The sequence below is a fragment of the Bidens hawaiensis genome, unplaced genomic scaffold, assembly GCF_021521415.1.
Source record: "Bidens hawaiensis isolate Kalapana, Puna unplaced genomic scaffold, B.hawaiensis_p1.1 tig00015854_1, whole genome shotgun sequence".
In the NCBI taxonomy this organism is placed as follows: Eukaryota; Viridiplantae; Streptophyta; class Magnoliopsida; order Asterales; family Asteraceae; genus Bidens; species Bidens hawaiensis.
The window spans coordinates 206462-221956 of NW_027492417.1; the positions used below are offsets into that span (position 1 = coordinate 206462).

The window sequence follows — 15495 nt, forward strand, 5'->3', positions numbered from 1 at the left end:
TGTTGCCGTCCCGCCTCTTTCTCTCTCTTGTCGCCGTCCCGCCCTTAAGCCTTGAACCCCTTCTCTTATTTTTGTGTCATTTGTTTCTTCCCGCCTAAGGTTGTCTGTGCAGCTCCACGCGCCAGACTCCTTACAAGGAAGCCTGCGCGAAGACCAGTTGTTCCTGCGATACGCGAGGCGAACTGTTCTCGCAGCGCGCTAAGAATTGTAGTTCTTCTCGCAGCGCGCTAAGAACGGTAGTTCTTCCCGCGACGCGCTAAGAATTGTAGTTCTTCTCGCAGCGCGCTAAGAACGGTAGTTCTTCCCGCGACGCGCTAAGAATTGTAATTCTTCCCGCGGCGCGCTAAGGATAATAGTTCTTCCCGCAGCGCGCTAAGGTTTGTTCTGTCAGCCTTCGCCCTCGCGCGTGCGCTCGAGCCTTCTCGCGCTAAACCCTTTGAGTTTCCTTCTGTTTAATCTAGCCGTTTGCTTTTGTGTTGTCTATTCTTCTGTGCTGTTGACCTGACCTGTCTTATATCTGAAAAGCCACTTTTGGCGCAGCATGCGCGCCAACCCCATTGGTTGGCAGAAAAAGTGACTGACATTATCTTTTGAGATCTGCTTTTCCATGCTTGACCAGTACCTTTATCTGACCCGCCCATGCTTTTACTGTTACCTGTCAGCTTTTCCCTTGTCCCCTGCAGCTGCCATATCTTTTGATATCTTTTGCTTTTTGAGATTTTTTCCCCTTTTCTAGGGATTGTGTTCCCTAGGGTTTCTCTATAAATAATAATCTTATTTTTTTCTAACACTACACACACAAACACTTATTTTAACCTCCTCCTTGCTCTCTCTGCCGTCTTCCTCTCTGCCTCCGTCTTCCTCCCTGTTCTGCCCTGCTTTTCCGGTAATATATATTATATATAATAATTTACTTATTAATTATGCTAACTTATAATCAAGACTTAAATCAAATCATTAAAACAATAATCTTTAATTATAGGTTAACTTGTGCTTGTTTAAAGTTGGTTCTTGCTTTATCTTTCACCGCATCGTTTATCAAGTGAGTAATCTCGTACCTAATCCCTTTTTGCTTTTAATGTTTTGGGATGTTCATGTGTTCATACAAACTTAGAGTCTTAAACTGTTTATGAACTTTAGTCGCGCAGTATCCATGTGTTGAGGACGTAGACTTGGCTGTTTATTTGTATGTGTGGATCATTAACCGTCTTGTCGGTCTATTCCGCAGTTCTCATGGTACCATTAGATGAACACGGGAGAACAATCGTTTATGATTTTCTCTTTTGTTTACACTTGCACAGTCTTTCTTGTTTGTGAGCTCAATTGTGAGCACTGGCAGTCTATGAATCTTAGAGTTGGTCCCGATCGGATTACACCCTTGTTGAAAACCAGACATACACATGTTGCGCGCAGATTTATTGTTATCTATGTATTGTATTAAACTTGATTTCTCACCAACACGCAAGTGTTTGACGTTTTATTTTAACACATGTTCAGGTTTGCAGTAGCTGTTTTGAAGCTTGTGGACACGTAGGAAGTTTTCTTTATTTTGGACCTAGATTAAAATGTATCAAGACAAGTTATTGCTGTTCGATTATTATGATTTATAATATATTGATTTATGATGATTTATGTTATCTTATGTCTACTTTGCGCGTGCGCGAATGAATGTATTTATTAAATATTGACACCCAATAGTGTCACGAGTAATGAAACAATATGTGGCGCCCCGATGTATAATCCGCCTTTGGTCGGGGTGTTACATCTGACCTGCGTGAAGGTTTTCCTCATCTTTTCCTTAGAAATTTTTACCGTTTTTATGTTTATGCGGGTTTTGCCGCCTTCCACCGCAACGACTTACTTCTTTCCACACTTATTTATGCGGTGAATACCGGCATATCAGTCTGGAAAGTTCATAAGTATGAAGGTAAGGCTATCAACACAATGTGAAAGGATAATCATTTCCATTAGAAGTGGCTCTAGGCCTTTTCTTTACAAGTTTGGAATTGATCTACATGTAACATTTGCGTAATTGAGCTCCATTCCATGTTCTTGGGATGGGGGTGCCATCGAGCCTTTCGAGCCGGTATGCGCCCTTTCCCAAAACTTCTTTGATAATATATGGCCCTTCCCAGACCGGGGCCAGCTTTCCTGGGCGTTCTTGGTTCGAAGCCTCGTTGTTACGCAGTATGTAGTCTCCGACATTGAAGTTGCAGAGTTTTACCCGCGTGTTGTAGTACTTTTGCATTTGTCGCTTGTAGTTCTCTTCACGCGCTGCGGCTAAGTCTCTGCGTTCTTCGGTTAGCATAAGGTCTAACCGTCTTTCCGCATCATTGTCTTCTGGTTGAGTCAAGACCCTTGGTGAGGGTAGACCAATTTCGACCGGGACCATGGCTTCAGTGCCGTAGGTGAGGCTGAACGGGGTTTCTCCCGTACTTGCCTTTTTTAGCGTTCTGTTTGCCCAAATGACGTGTGAAACTTCGTCCACCCAGCCGGATCTATGTTCCAAGAGTCTTTTCTTTATGCCGTCGACGATGCTCTTATTTGCTCTTTCCACCTCACCATTACCCTGCGGGTGTGCCACTGAGGTAAAGGTGTGGGTGATTTGAAGTTCTTCCAGCCACTTTTGTAGCTTCTTGTCAGCAAAGTTGGTGTCGTTATCACTCACCAAATTCTGTGGAAGTCCAAAACGACAAATAATAAATTCCCAAATAAATTTTTTGATATGTTTTGCGGTTGTTTGGGCTAAGGGTTTTGCTTCTATCCACTTGGTAAAGTAATCGATAGCTACCACTAGGAACTGAACGTTCCCTGCTGCTGTGGGAAATGGGCCCGTCACATCAATGGCCCACTTCTGAAATGGCCATGAAGAAGTGACTGGAACGAGTTCATTTTTCGGGCGATGCGTGTTGGGTGCGTAGAGCTGACAGGACATACATTTTCTGATGTATGCCAGCGCATCCGTATGCATCCCCGGCCAAAAGTATCCCGCGTTGTTTAGCTTAGCTACAACAGCGCGTGGGCCTGCGTGTACTCCGCAGATGCCTTCGTGTACTTCCCTTAGGAGGTAATCAGCATCTTGGTCGTCTACGCATCTTAGGAGTGGGCCAAGAAAATTACGCCTGTAAAGTATGTCATCAACGAGTTGATAGTTCAGTGCTTTACAGCGTATCTTTCTTGCCTGTGCTTTTGACTCTGGTAGTATACTCGCCGCAAGGTAATTTATGATTGGTGTCATCCATGTTTCCGTACCGGTTTGGATGACACAAATTTCCTTGTGCGGGACTGACGGTGCTCTAAGGAGTTCAACGCGGATGTCCTTTCCCAAGTGGGTGAAGGCTAACGATGCAGGCTTGCTTAACGCGTCCGCAGATTTGTTTTCGCTTCGTTTGATGTGCATGACTTTGCAATCGTTGAAATCGCGCATAAGGGTTTTTGCTTGTGCGAGGTACAGGGCCATTGTGTCGTTAACGGCCGTGTACGTCCCGTTTATCTGGTTGGCTACTAACATGGAATCCACGTGGGCTTCCAGGTTTTTCACCCCCATCTTCCGCGCAATTCTCAAACCGGCCAGGAATGCTTCGTACTCCGCTTCGTTATTCGTACTTGGAAAATCCAGCCGAATAGCGTAAGTGTACTCTTGGCCTGCTGGGTTAGTTAGTTTCAACCCTGCGCCTGAACCCTCGTTGTTGGCTGCTCCATCAGTGTAGAGTCGCCAGACATCATCAATGTCTTGTGCTGGAGAGGGTTGAGCCTCTTCCTGGCACTCTTTTTCCCGCGAAGCGGGGACTTCTGCAATAAAGTCGGCCAAGACCTGGCCTTTTATGGCTGGTCTTGGCTTGTACTTTATCGCATATTCTCCCAATTCTATTGCCCATTTGGCTAGGCGTCCTGACAACTCGGGTTTGCCTAGAACGTTTGCAAGTTTGAAGTTGGTGAGAATGGTGATTGGGTGACCTTGGAAATACCGTCTTAGCCTGCGTGAAGCCTGTACGAGCGCTAAGACTAATTTTTCCAAAGTAGAGTACCGGGTTTCTACGTCTGTTAAGACGCGGCTAACATAGTATATGGGCATCTGGATGCCTTTTCGTTCTACTAGCAGGACTGCCCCGGTTGCTCTATCTGTGGCGGAGAGGTATATGATTAACTCCTCCCCCGCTTCTGGTGCTGTGAGCGTTGGGAGTTCGATCAAGCGTGACCGGATCTCTTGAAAAGCTGCTTCCGCTTCTGGTGTCCAGCGGAAGTGCGTTTTCTTTAAACAATTTCTCAATGTTGACACGAATGGGAACGACCTATCCGCATGATTCGCCAAAAAGCGGTTAAGTGCGACTAGTCGTCCATTCAGTGTCTGAGCTTGTTTGATGGTAGTAGGTAATTCCATTTTGATAATGGCTTCGCTCTGAAGCCATCTTTGGTAACGATGACTCCTAAGAACTTCCCTTCTTCCATTCCAAAAGAACACTTGCTCGGGTTGAGCTTCATGTTTATCTTTCTGAGCGTGTTGAAAGTTTCCTCGATGTATTTCAACATCGCTTCTGGCTCAAGGCTTTTGATGACTAGGTCATCAATGTAAACTTCCAAGTTCCTCCCAATTTGGGCATGAAACTCTTTGTCCATCAGGCGTTGGTATGTGGACCCGGCATTCTTAAGTCCGAATGGCATCATTTGATAACAAAACGTGCCATCGGGCGTCCGAAATGCGGTTTTGTCCTGATCGTCAACGGCCATGTGGATTTGATGGTATCCCTTATACGCATCAAGGAAGCATTTAAGGTGAAACGGTGCTAACGAATCTACCTTAAGGTCAATTTCGGGTAACGGGTAACAATCTTTGGGGCATGCTTTGTTTAGGTCTTTGAAATCTATGCACATGCGCCATTGTTTGTTAGATTTCGGTACCATAACGGGATTTGCAACCCATGTTTGATATTTACTAACGCGTACGATGCCTGCGTCAAGGAGTTCCTTGACTTGGGTTCTACACGCGTTAGCCTGTTCCGCTCCCATTACTCGACGCTTTTGTATGACCGGCGTAAAAGCCGGGTCACACTTGAGCTTATGCTCTGCCTTACTTCGAGGTACACCAGTCATGTCAGCTGGTGTCCACGCGAAGATGTCAGCGTTTTTCTGCAGTAAGCGTGAGTAAGGTGCGTGTGGGATCGGTGATTGTTGGACCAATGGTAACAGCCTGGTCAGGGTATTTGCCATTGAAGGCCCATTCTTCTGGTTCGGTAATGGTTGGTTTAGCCATCTTTGATTTGGGTTTAGATAAGACAGATGCGATGCATACCTGGGGAATACCGGTGATCATCGCTACACCCTCAGCTGTTGGCCACCCCATCATGCCGTGGACTGAAGACACCACGGTATTGAATCTTGCCATCCCATCTCTCCCGAAGAGAATGTCGTATGTGTGGTGTGGCTTCCTCATTACGACGAAGTCCACGTCTTCTGTGGGGGAGTGTTTCCCGTCTGTGAGAGTGACAGGGAAAGATAGGATACCCAGGGGGTGTTTGTGCTGCCATCGAACCCTTCCATCGAGGCGTAGACCGTTTCCAGACGTTATTTGTCTTCGTCGTCTAGCTTGTCGAAGAACTGCCTGTACATGACCGTTGACGAAGCGCCGTTATCAGCAAGAGTGCGGGAAGTGATGTAGTGCCCCAGCTGGCTTTTGATGACAATAGGGCCTTCTTTGTTGGGCCCTCCTGGCACTCGCGGGAAGCGAACTTCAGCTTCTTTCCACGCACATGGTTTTGTCATTCGTCGTTTTCTTCCTCTGACGTTGCCATGAACCATGTGAATGCTGATGTCGACGGGCTTTCGTCCGTTGCCCTTGTACCGATTATCATTCCTCCCTCCATTCTCGATTGATGCCACAAGGTGTGTAAGTTTTCCATCTTTGACGAATGTTTCGATAATATCCTTCAAAGATGTACACTCCTTAGTGGTGTGGCCCTTTGTCCCGTGGAAGTCACAGGATTTGCTCGTTATGGCGCTGTCGGATCATTGGAGCTTTTGGCCATGGGAGTTTCTCGGTGGCAAATATCTCTGTGACTCTTTTGGTGAGTGGCGTCCATCTAGGGTTCCGGTTTGATGGGTGCGTGTTATCCCTTCCGCCTAATAGAGGGCGAGAGCTGGATGAGGTGTCAAATTTTACCCTTGACTGCCAAATACCAAGCTTCCTCTTTTTATTTTGCCGGGCGGTACGGACGTTGTTTTCTCTGGTCCTCTGCGTGTAGAGGTTTGTACTCTGGGGAAGATTCCTACCCAGTTGCTTCTCCGTTTCGGCAAAGCGCTTGGCTGCCGTCATGATGGCATCCCATGTGGATGGCATGCTGTCTTTACCCGTCAGCGTGCGGATAAGCTCTGGGTATTCGGCGCCCTGGATGAAAGCGGCGCGAACAAGATCTTCACTTATGGTGCCCAGACTCAGCTTCTTTGAGTTGAAGCGAGTGATGAAGTCTAGCAAAGATTCATCCTCCTCTCTAACGCAGTTGAGGATCGTCCACTGCTCTTCAGTATATTTTCTCTGTTGACTGAAGTGTTGGCTGAACTTGTGCTGGAAGTCCGCCCAATCGTAGATGTGGTGGACCGGTAGACGATCAAACCACGCCCTGACCGCTCCGACCAGCGTCATCTGGAACATATAACACCACGTGGGTTCCGTCCAGTTGCTGACGGTTGCCCCCGCTATGAATCTGTTCAAGTGATCGTCTGGGTCGGATATGCCATCATAAGTGCCGATGTTGGACATCTGTTTGGCACTCTTCGGGGCGATTGCTTCCGCAATGTCCCTTGCAAACTTGGACGTTCCCGCATTTGCAACAGTTGGCCTGAAAGTTTTGGAGAAGTCACGGGGGTTTCCCCCCGCGTTCCTTGGTTTAAAGGTTTCTCCAAAATTTCTTCTCGGCTGGAAGTCCGTTTCTTTACGCTTCCCTTTCGCCCTATGACGAGGGTTTGCGTCGCTGTCGGACTCCTCCCAATCATCGTCTAAGTACTCGCAATCATTGCTCATGTTGAGCTGTTGTCGAGTGCTTCCGAATTCGTCATTAGCCTGTTGGAGTGAACGTAAACGTTCATCCAACTCAGCTTGGAATTCTTTTTGACGTGCTTCTGCCTACTCTTTAACTTGATCAAGTGTTTGGCGGGGGAGCCTCGTCTGTTGTTTCTCCAACTGGGTATCAATTAATCCCAGGGGGGGATTGTTTACTGCACTTGCCCCGGCTTGGGTAACCGGGGTAGTGTTCGTAAAAATTGTGTACTCGCTGGTGTTCCCCCCAGTAGCTGGGGTTGTGGTTACCGGAGTTTCTTGGTCACTCGCTGGCCTTGGCATCGGAGTAACCTTAACCATCTTTCCAGAGGTTTTGAAAAAACTGAGAAAAAGAATTAGTTCTAGCTTTTATGCACGGATGGCGCCAATGAAGAAACACTAGATAACCCCGGCAGATTAAGGATAATCTTAGGGTTAAGTAGATGTTTCCCACGAGGGTTAGGTCCGGCAAAGATGGTTATTCTTCTTGACCTGCAAAACAGACACCGTGAGCTCGTCACTGAGAAGGGGGGGGTTCCTCCTTGTGACCACCCTCCGGCGTGAGAATCAGACTAGATTGCTCTGAATATAAGTGTATATTGAGAGAAATAGTTAGAGAGAAGATAAGATAAGATGATGATACCGTTCCAAGGTGTTGGAGTATTTATAGCCGAAGGTAGGTTTCCAAGCAGGTACAGCCAGCTGTATAATATTCCTTTTCCACCAACTACGGGCTATGTACGTGCCACGATGGGAGTTGGTGGGTAGGCAGCGGCTGATAGTGACATGGCCGGCTGTATACTATTCCTTTTCCACCAACTACGGGCTATGTACGTGCCACGATGGGAGTTGGTGGGTAGGCAGCGGCTGATAGTGACATTTTGTACTAGAGCGTGCTCCTCCTCGTACTATTGTCGATGAGCTGTCACCCTGTGATTGGTTCATGGGCTGCTTTGGTCAGATCTTGTCTATTTTGTCCATACCTTGGCAGGTATAGTACAAAAGATCTTCCAGAAGCGTACGGACTGGCTCTTTTGGGCGGGAATATTCCCGCCTTGCTCATTCCTTCTTCAGGTGACATTGCTGAAGTATGAGTTAGTGCCTTATGCGTGTAGCCTTTCCGTTAGTGCGGGTAGCCTTCCTTCTTGGCTTGTACCCATAGCTGCGGGAACAGGCAGGGTACTGTACCAAGGGAGGCTTTCCTGCGGGAACAGCTGGCATACTGCGTATAAGGTCTTCATCTCTCTGAGCATGGTGGGTCCTGCGGGACCAGTTAGTCTTTGCGCAGACGTACCTCTTCAAGGTGTGTCTTGCGGTCCAACTGGGCTTTGCGGGGACCTACCTCTTCAGCCATGTAACGACCAATAAAATAATGTATTTTGAAACCTACTTGGTTTAAAATGAAACTCATATCGGAATACTTAAAAAGAAGACTATGTAATTAGAAAGTTTAACCGTAACCTGACTCTAATAAAAACCTGTTTTCACTTATTTGGGTAACGGATTGGATTTGTTCGGGTATTAAAAGAAACATGAAACCTACAAACAATCTAAACAAAAAAAACAAGGTGTGTGTGACTTCCAAACAGAAACTAGTGGAAGGAAGCATGGCTTGTCTCAGCCGCTTACGCCCAATTACCTTCTCTTACAACTGATTAACCAAAAATAAACCTGTTTGTGTTGTTTTTTGGTAGGTCTTATCTGATCAAGAAAAACGATCAGCATATAATAAAAGAATCTCATAGATTTAAACCAGACATATTTTTTAACAAATTAGTTAAGGCCTCACTAAATTTATTTCCAAGTTTTTGAATTTGCATATCCAAAACCGTATTAAAAACTTTAAACTCAAAATGATGATTCTGTTCAGACTATTTTTGTTTGATGTTTCTCGTTTAAACGAAAGAAAAAAAAGATTAATGGTTTCTATTTGCTTTAGGCTTAATTTGATTTGAACTTTTAAAAAATGACGATTCTGTTGAGTTTGTTTCTGTTTGAGTTTGTTTCTGTTTAATGTTTCTCGTTCAAACGAAAGAAAAAAATAACGGTTTTTATTTCCTTTGGACTATAAACTTTGTTTGGACTTTATTTGATTTGAACTTTTAAATTGGTTGGACTTTTAAACACATAGGGGTAACATGATATTTTTTCAGGGGCAGCGAAATACGAAAATCAACCAAAAATGAAAAAAGTTACCCTAATGACGAAAAGTTGAGGGGTAGCGGATGATGCCCCTGATTATGAAGTAGATCCACCCTTGGTTACCTTAATCATATTTATTTAATTACGATATATGTGCATAGACGAGTTTTAGATTGCATTTATGTAGTTAATGGATTAACGTTGTAATCACATAAATCATTTAGACTTTGAGAATTAGAAACGTTGCTCACTAGTTAGACAATTAACTCTCTTTTATTTATTTTTAACCTCACATTTATTATGGTGTGGTGGTAATGTGTCTCTCTCTATGTTAGATGTCGAACGTAGAAATGTTGCAATTTATTGATATAACTAGCTTATAAGAGGAGTATTTTGGAGTAGCTTTGTTGTTAAAAATAGATAATTATTTTGACGTCTTCTTAACTATCATCATTGACTTGGTGTTTTAATGATCAAAATCGTTCATTTCATGCTTAAGAAATCTTTACTAGTTAAAAATAAGTGGATAATTATTAACTTAAATAACTATATAATAAATATGAGAGGGGATAAATGTTTCTTACAAGCAAAAAATATTTGGATGTCCTTACCTCAAAACATTTAACTTGATAGCTTGAAAAGTCTTATTATTATTTTTCTAGATATAGAGCTAGAATATTACAATTTACAAGCTACATTATCCAAACAAAATCATTCATTTCACCCCCTTACATTTCAGTCTTAGGTACAAGATACACCCTAGCCTTTACCACATACCCATTCCCAAGCTTAAACCCCGGACTCACCGGAAACCCAACCACATACCCACCACCCGCTCTCACCCTGACCACACTCTCCATATACTCCGGATGAAACTCCGCCCCTCTACTCCCTTCAAAATGACTCGGCAACGGCTCCATCGAAAACGCCACTAAATGCAACAGCCACACCGCCTTCGCCACCCCTAAAAATTCCGCATAAAACCTACTCCTCGGATGCTTCCCGGCCAACACCTGCCGCCGCTGCTCCAAGTCTCCGAACAACGACTCCTCCATCTTCGGATGCACAATCGACAGGTACTTCTTAAAACAAAACTTACCAAACTCACACGTCGGCATGATCCCCAACAGCTCCATCGGATCCATCGACTTCATATCCGAGTGCTGCGTAAAACACTCCGACCGGAACTGGGCCGGGTTTAGCAACGACGTTAAGCTTCCGTCCATGTAGAACGTCTCGTGATCGAACCCGTGGAAGAACTTCCGGTTGACGTACGACTCGAGTGAGTATTTGGCGTGAGTTGGTCCGACAACGGTGGTGCTGGCGGAGATGATGGACTTCACGGTGGCGGCAATGTCCCAGTGTGCGGCTTTCATTAGTGATAAAAGTAGTAAAGAAAACGATTTAGATCCTTCTTTGACGGAGTTCATGTACGCTTCAAACAACTCCGGTGAAAGTGAACTACCCACGGACGTTGACGGACACCGGGATTGGAATTGGCTGCTGCAGCTGACTCGTCTGTGTGACCGGCTTTTTATACTTCCTGTTGTTTTTAATTTCTGTATCAAGTTATTAAGCTCTTCTTCTTTGGCTTTCATGTCAGATTTCAATCTCTCTATTGCCGCCTCGTACGGTGCCACTACCTCCCGGAGTGTGGGTCCGGAGATGGGTTTATTTATTCTTGCGTGTTCGATTTCATCGGCGGACCGTCGGCGGAATTTCTCTCTCAAAACCCCTAATTGTTTTAAACTGGATACAACTGCGACGTCGGCGAGTCTGATTTTATCGGAGTCCCAAGGGCAATGGGCCTCTTGTAGGGTAACGTATGATTTTTTTAAAGACGACACCGTTTCGAAGACTTCTCCCATCAACGTAACCATTTCAATCTCCTTGGTGGTTGTGTAAGTGTCTTGCTCTTCAGTGGCAGCTTGTGGTTGTGGATGGTCTTCTTGTTCGTCTTCGTAATCGGAGTTGTCTTCGGTGAAGTTGTGGTTGGAACCGAGTGGGTGGAGCATGCAGGAGCCGGTGACACGGTGGATCAGATCGGAGAAGTTGGAGACTTTGTTGGCCGCCATCTTCTTGGTTCCTCGACTGTTTCTGTTGAAAACAAAAAAACAGAGAGTGAGTGAGTGAGGTGCTGTTTGTTTTTGCAGACATAAACTGTCTGCAAGCTGATTTCATCTGTTTTCATGTCTGCAACTGAAGATGTGGTCTGAAGATCTGCAAGCTGAAAATATAAGACTGTTTGTTTTTATAAGCTGATACTGTCTGCATAACTGTCAAACTTATCTCACAAGATAGAAGTCATTTATTCAAGTTACATCTAGTTTTTAGTCTTTGCCTGCCATGCCGATTTGGTTTTGGTGGGTGGTGGAAGGTGGTGGTGGTGGATGGTGGTAGTGGCGGCGGACGGTGGGTAGTGGCGGTGGATGGTGGTGGTGGACAATGGGTGGTGGTGATGGATGGTTTTGGTTGGTGGTGGACGGTGGTGGTGATGGATGGTGGTGGTGGTGGGTGATGGATGGTGGTGGTGGTGGTGATGGATGGTGGTGGTGATGGATGGTGGGTGGTGGACGGTGGTGGTGATGGATGGTGGTGGTGGTGGCGGACGGTGGTGGTGATGGATGGTGGGTGGTGGACGGTGGTGGTGATGGATGGTGGGTGGTGGACGGTGGTGGTGGCGGTGATGGATGGTGGTGGTGGTGGCGGTGATGGATGGTGGTGGTGGTGGGTGATGGATGGTGGTGGTGGCGGTGATGGATGGTGGTGGTGGTGGTGGACGGTGGTGGTGATGGATGGTGGGTGGTGGACGGTGGTGGTGGCGGTGGATGGTGGTGGACGGTGGCGGCGGGGTACGGGGGTGGTGGTGGCGGCGTACGGTGGGTGGTGGTGTTGGCGGACGGTGGTAGGAGCAGTGGATGAGAGGGTGGCTGCAAAGGGAGAAGAGTAGGGTTTTTTTGTGAAGATGTTTTAAGCAAGATTTCCTTGCTTTTCTTTTAAGATGAAAGAAGATAACTTCAGATCTGTTTTAAAAAAAAAAACAAACAGTCTTCAAGGGTAATGTCTGCGCGCCTGCAGACATTAGCTCCCTTGAAGATCTTTGAAGAAAAAACAAACACCCCCTGGGTGAATTAATTAGTTACGAGATATTATAATCAAAGTATAATTATTCAGTAAAAAGATAGTGAATCTGTGCATCGTTTTGCTCACCCCTCTCAAACTCTGTTCTAAAAAGGTATTGCAGGTGTGAGTGTGTGACAGTAGTATAACAAGACAATATTGCTTGTAACGACGATTGCAACCCTTCTTATTTTCTTTTATACTAATATGTTTTTATTTTATTAAATATTGGTGACACTTTAGGGCACCTTCAATTCTAGAAATATGATTTCTATTAGTCTATTACACCTTCTATACCATGACCAGGGAGACTATAAGAATAGGGCTATAAGCGAACCTTTATTCATGTTCGTTCGTTAGCCATTGAATTTGTACAGGAACGGTTCAAAAACGCTAACCGAACAAAAAATTGTGTTCATTAAGGATTTCAATTTGTTCACGAATGTAAACAAACAGGTATTATTTAAAAAAGGGGAGAGAGAAAAAACGTTAGACATAAGCACCTTAGATAAATATAAAGTTACACGCTTGAGCAAATAATAATAATAATTAATGGTATCATCCCCTAACTGGCCATTTTATTCTAATAATGTCCGCGAAGCATAACTTGGATTTGTTGTTGGTTAAAGAAAAACTATAAAACTAATCACTGACGAAACGAACTGAACATAAACAATAATATTATAGAAAATAATTGTTGGGTTGGTTATTACAAATAAAATATTATATAAATATAAACAAACCACAAATATAAATGAACACATTACCGAACGTTCACAAACACAAATGAAATAAAGCAGCCTCTGTTCATGTTCGTATTCGTTTACTTGTTAAACGAATGAACTTCTCGCAGAACGTTCAGTTCGTTTACAGCCCTATATACGAACACACCATTCGTTACAAATCAACCATCTATATTTTGATGGTATAAGAAAGTATAAGATTTATGATTTATTACTATACACTCGTTTACATATGTTACACAACCGTATTAATATATGATTGATTGATTTGATCATCATAAGGTGTGTGGATGCGTTATGTATTTGTACTGACCTGAAAAGGGTTTTGTTTAGAAGAATTCACATCAATTCTTTGTATTACACTATTAATCTAAAGTTTTTTTTCTTGTCTAATTTGACACTAAGTAAGAAATAAATTTAGGAACTCATTTATAATTCATTTTTCATAACTAGAGAATTACAATTCGTTCATCAAGTTTTGATTGTATATTATATGGAGAATAATGTTATGTGTTTTAAAGGATGAAAAACGTTATAATTTAAAAGAGATAATGTATTACTATCTTTAGTTAAATTATAGAGATATAGAAAAGAAACTTAATACAAATAATTTTTTTTAAGAAAACAAAAACATATATGAGGGTATTAAACAAACTTGCATATTAAAATCCACTCATATCAATCTATGCTCTCACTTGTGTTCCTGAGTTAAAATAACAAAAGAAAAGAAAAGAAATGAAAACTTTTTTTTCCTTTCCTTTATCACATCTATCTTTTTTCCTTTTCTTTCCATCCACTTCATTTTATTTTGGAAAGAAAACTTTCACCATTTAAAACCTCATATTTCCCCCACCTTTTCCTTTCTTCCTCTTTCCTTAAATGAAACTTGAGAACATAAGTTTTAAACTTTCCATTCCTTTCTTTCCATAAAAAAAACTTAAGAACACACCCATCTTTCCATTCATTTTCTTTCCTTTCTCCCTTAAGTGGAATTCGGGAACACACAAATAGTATCCATATAACAAAACAAACTAAAATTAATAGCAGTAAGCTGAGGATGAAGCTACTGATAACACAAATTAAATAGTTTAGAAAATTATGGTAGATTGAGGTTAGTTCAAGCTTTCAATTGAATTAAATAATTTAAGATCCACTCCAGAGAAAATTTTGCTGTAAGTTATAAGTTATATAACTATGAATATTATATAAGGAAGTACTGTCTTTTTAGTTCTTACTTGTTCTTGTTCGGTTGCAATGGAACATCACCAATGAAAATGTAATCTGGATCCATGTCGATTGGTATGGAGTCCTTAAATCGAACATGTGACATTGGTTCCAATGATTTTATCTTCATCTTCAAATTTCTGAAACAACAGAACATATTTCTTATATGTCATAACTATATATTCAACAAAACTCTTTTTAGAAAATAAACTAAAATTGAATAAATAGATATCAAAATTACCTTCGACCATGCGATTTGCATGCTCCACATAACATGTTTGGAAACATCTTTCTACTCTAAAATGTATGCATATATTCTTTGAGATCAAAGGCGATGGAGTTTATTTATACTCAGCAGAAAATAATTGAGATACATAGAGGACCTTTAGGTTTACACCATATTGCAATTAATACCTTTTGACTTATGGCCTCATTTAAAGCAGCCCCCCCCCCCCCCCACACACACACTCAAACTCGACAACTCCATAAGAGGGGAAGGGGCACCCATATGGGTAGGGTGTATGGCTTACAAACCACATGGCAACACCACCCCATCCCATGTGGGTAAGGTGCATGACTTCATTTCATGGCAAAGGTTTGCCACACAACATTGATTCATTATTGGCCATTAAAAATTAAAATGAATTAATGAAGTTTTAGGGTACTTGTGTGTAGGTGATGCCTGTAAGTTTGTGGTTTTTGGGTAGTTAATGGTAGAAATGAGATGACATTACATCATTGATCAATGCATGGGTAATACCCATGAGTGTCCCTTCCCCTCTAAAAACAAAATTGAAATGATTTGAGATGGTGTCTGTCTGTTAAAAATAAATTAAATGATTTGAGACGATCATTGTAGATTTGTATCTCTCTTATGTCTTAGAACGAATGCAACGATAACGCTAAAGTTTTTTTTCTACAATAGGCCTGGTCATCATGTCACATATGCTTTATGTGTATTCTTTTGATACACTCATTTTACGTTCAATATTACCATACACATTATTCCAATGTACAGCCTACATTTTAATTTTTATTTATTTGAAATGTCAGAAAAAAAATATAAAATAGAATAAACAAACAAAGAATGCGTACATACCCGAGAACGGAGCCCCAAGTGCAACTATGCCTCAACGCTACGTGTGGTAAGGACATTGCCACCTTGACATCCACCTCACAACAGGCGGGCTAAGTGCACCCGCGTTGGAGTCTGGCTTACAAAAGAGCTCACATACA

At 43.0% G+C, this 15495-nt stretch overlaps 1 protein-coding gene across 1 annotated transcript; it reads right to left on the reverse strand.

Annotated features, from left to right (window-relative positions):
- Nucleotides 1–9866: 9866 nt before the first annotated feature.
- LOC143549885 (protein GRAVITROPIC IN THE LIGHT 1-like) lies at nucleotides 9867–14547 on the reverse strand. Its single transcript, XM_077040665.1, has 3 exons — nucleotides 14501–14547; nucleotides 14271–14399; nucleotides 9867–11269 (listed from the first exon to the last, which is right to left on the reverse strand). Exons 1-3 carry the CDS (start codon nucleotides 14545–14547, stop codon nucleotides 9901–9903), a joined length of 1545 nt encoding a protein of 514 aa, XP_076896780.1. The 3' UTR covers nucleotides 9867–9900.
- Nucleotides 14548–15495: the final 948 nt, after the last annotated feature.

Coding starts and splice junctions, on each gene's coding strand:
- LOC143549885 (XM_077040665.1), bottom strand. CDS start 14,547: ATGTTTCCAAACATGTTATGTGGAGCATGCAAATCGCATGGTCGAAG. Junction 14,400..14,500: donor TGCAAATCGCATGGTCGAAG/GTAATTTTGATA, acceptor CTGTTGTTTCAG/AAATTTGAAGATGAAGATAA. Junction 11,270..14,270: donor TTGCAACCGAACAAGAACAA/GTAAGAACTAAA, acceptor TGTTTTCAACAG/AAACAGTCGAGGAACCAAGA.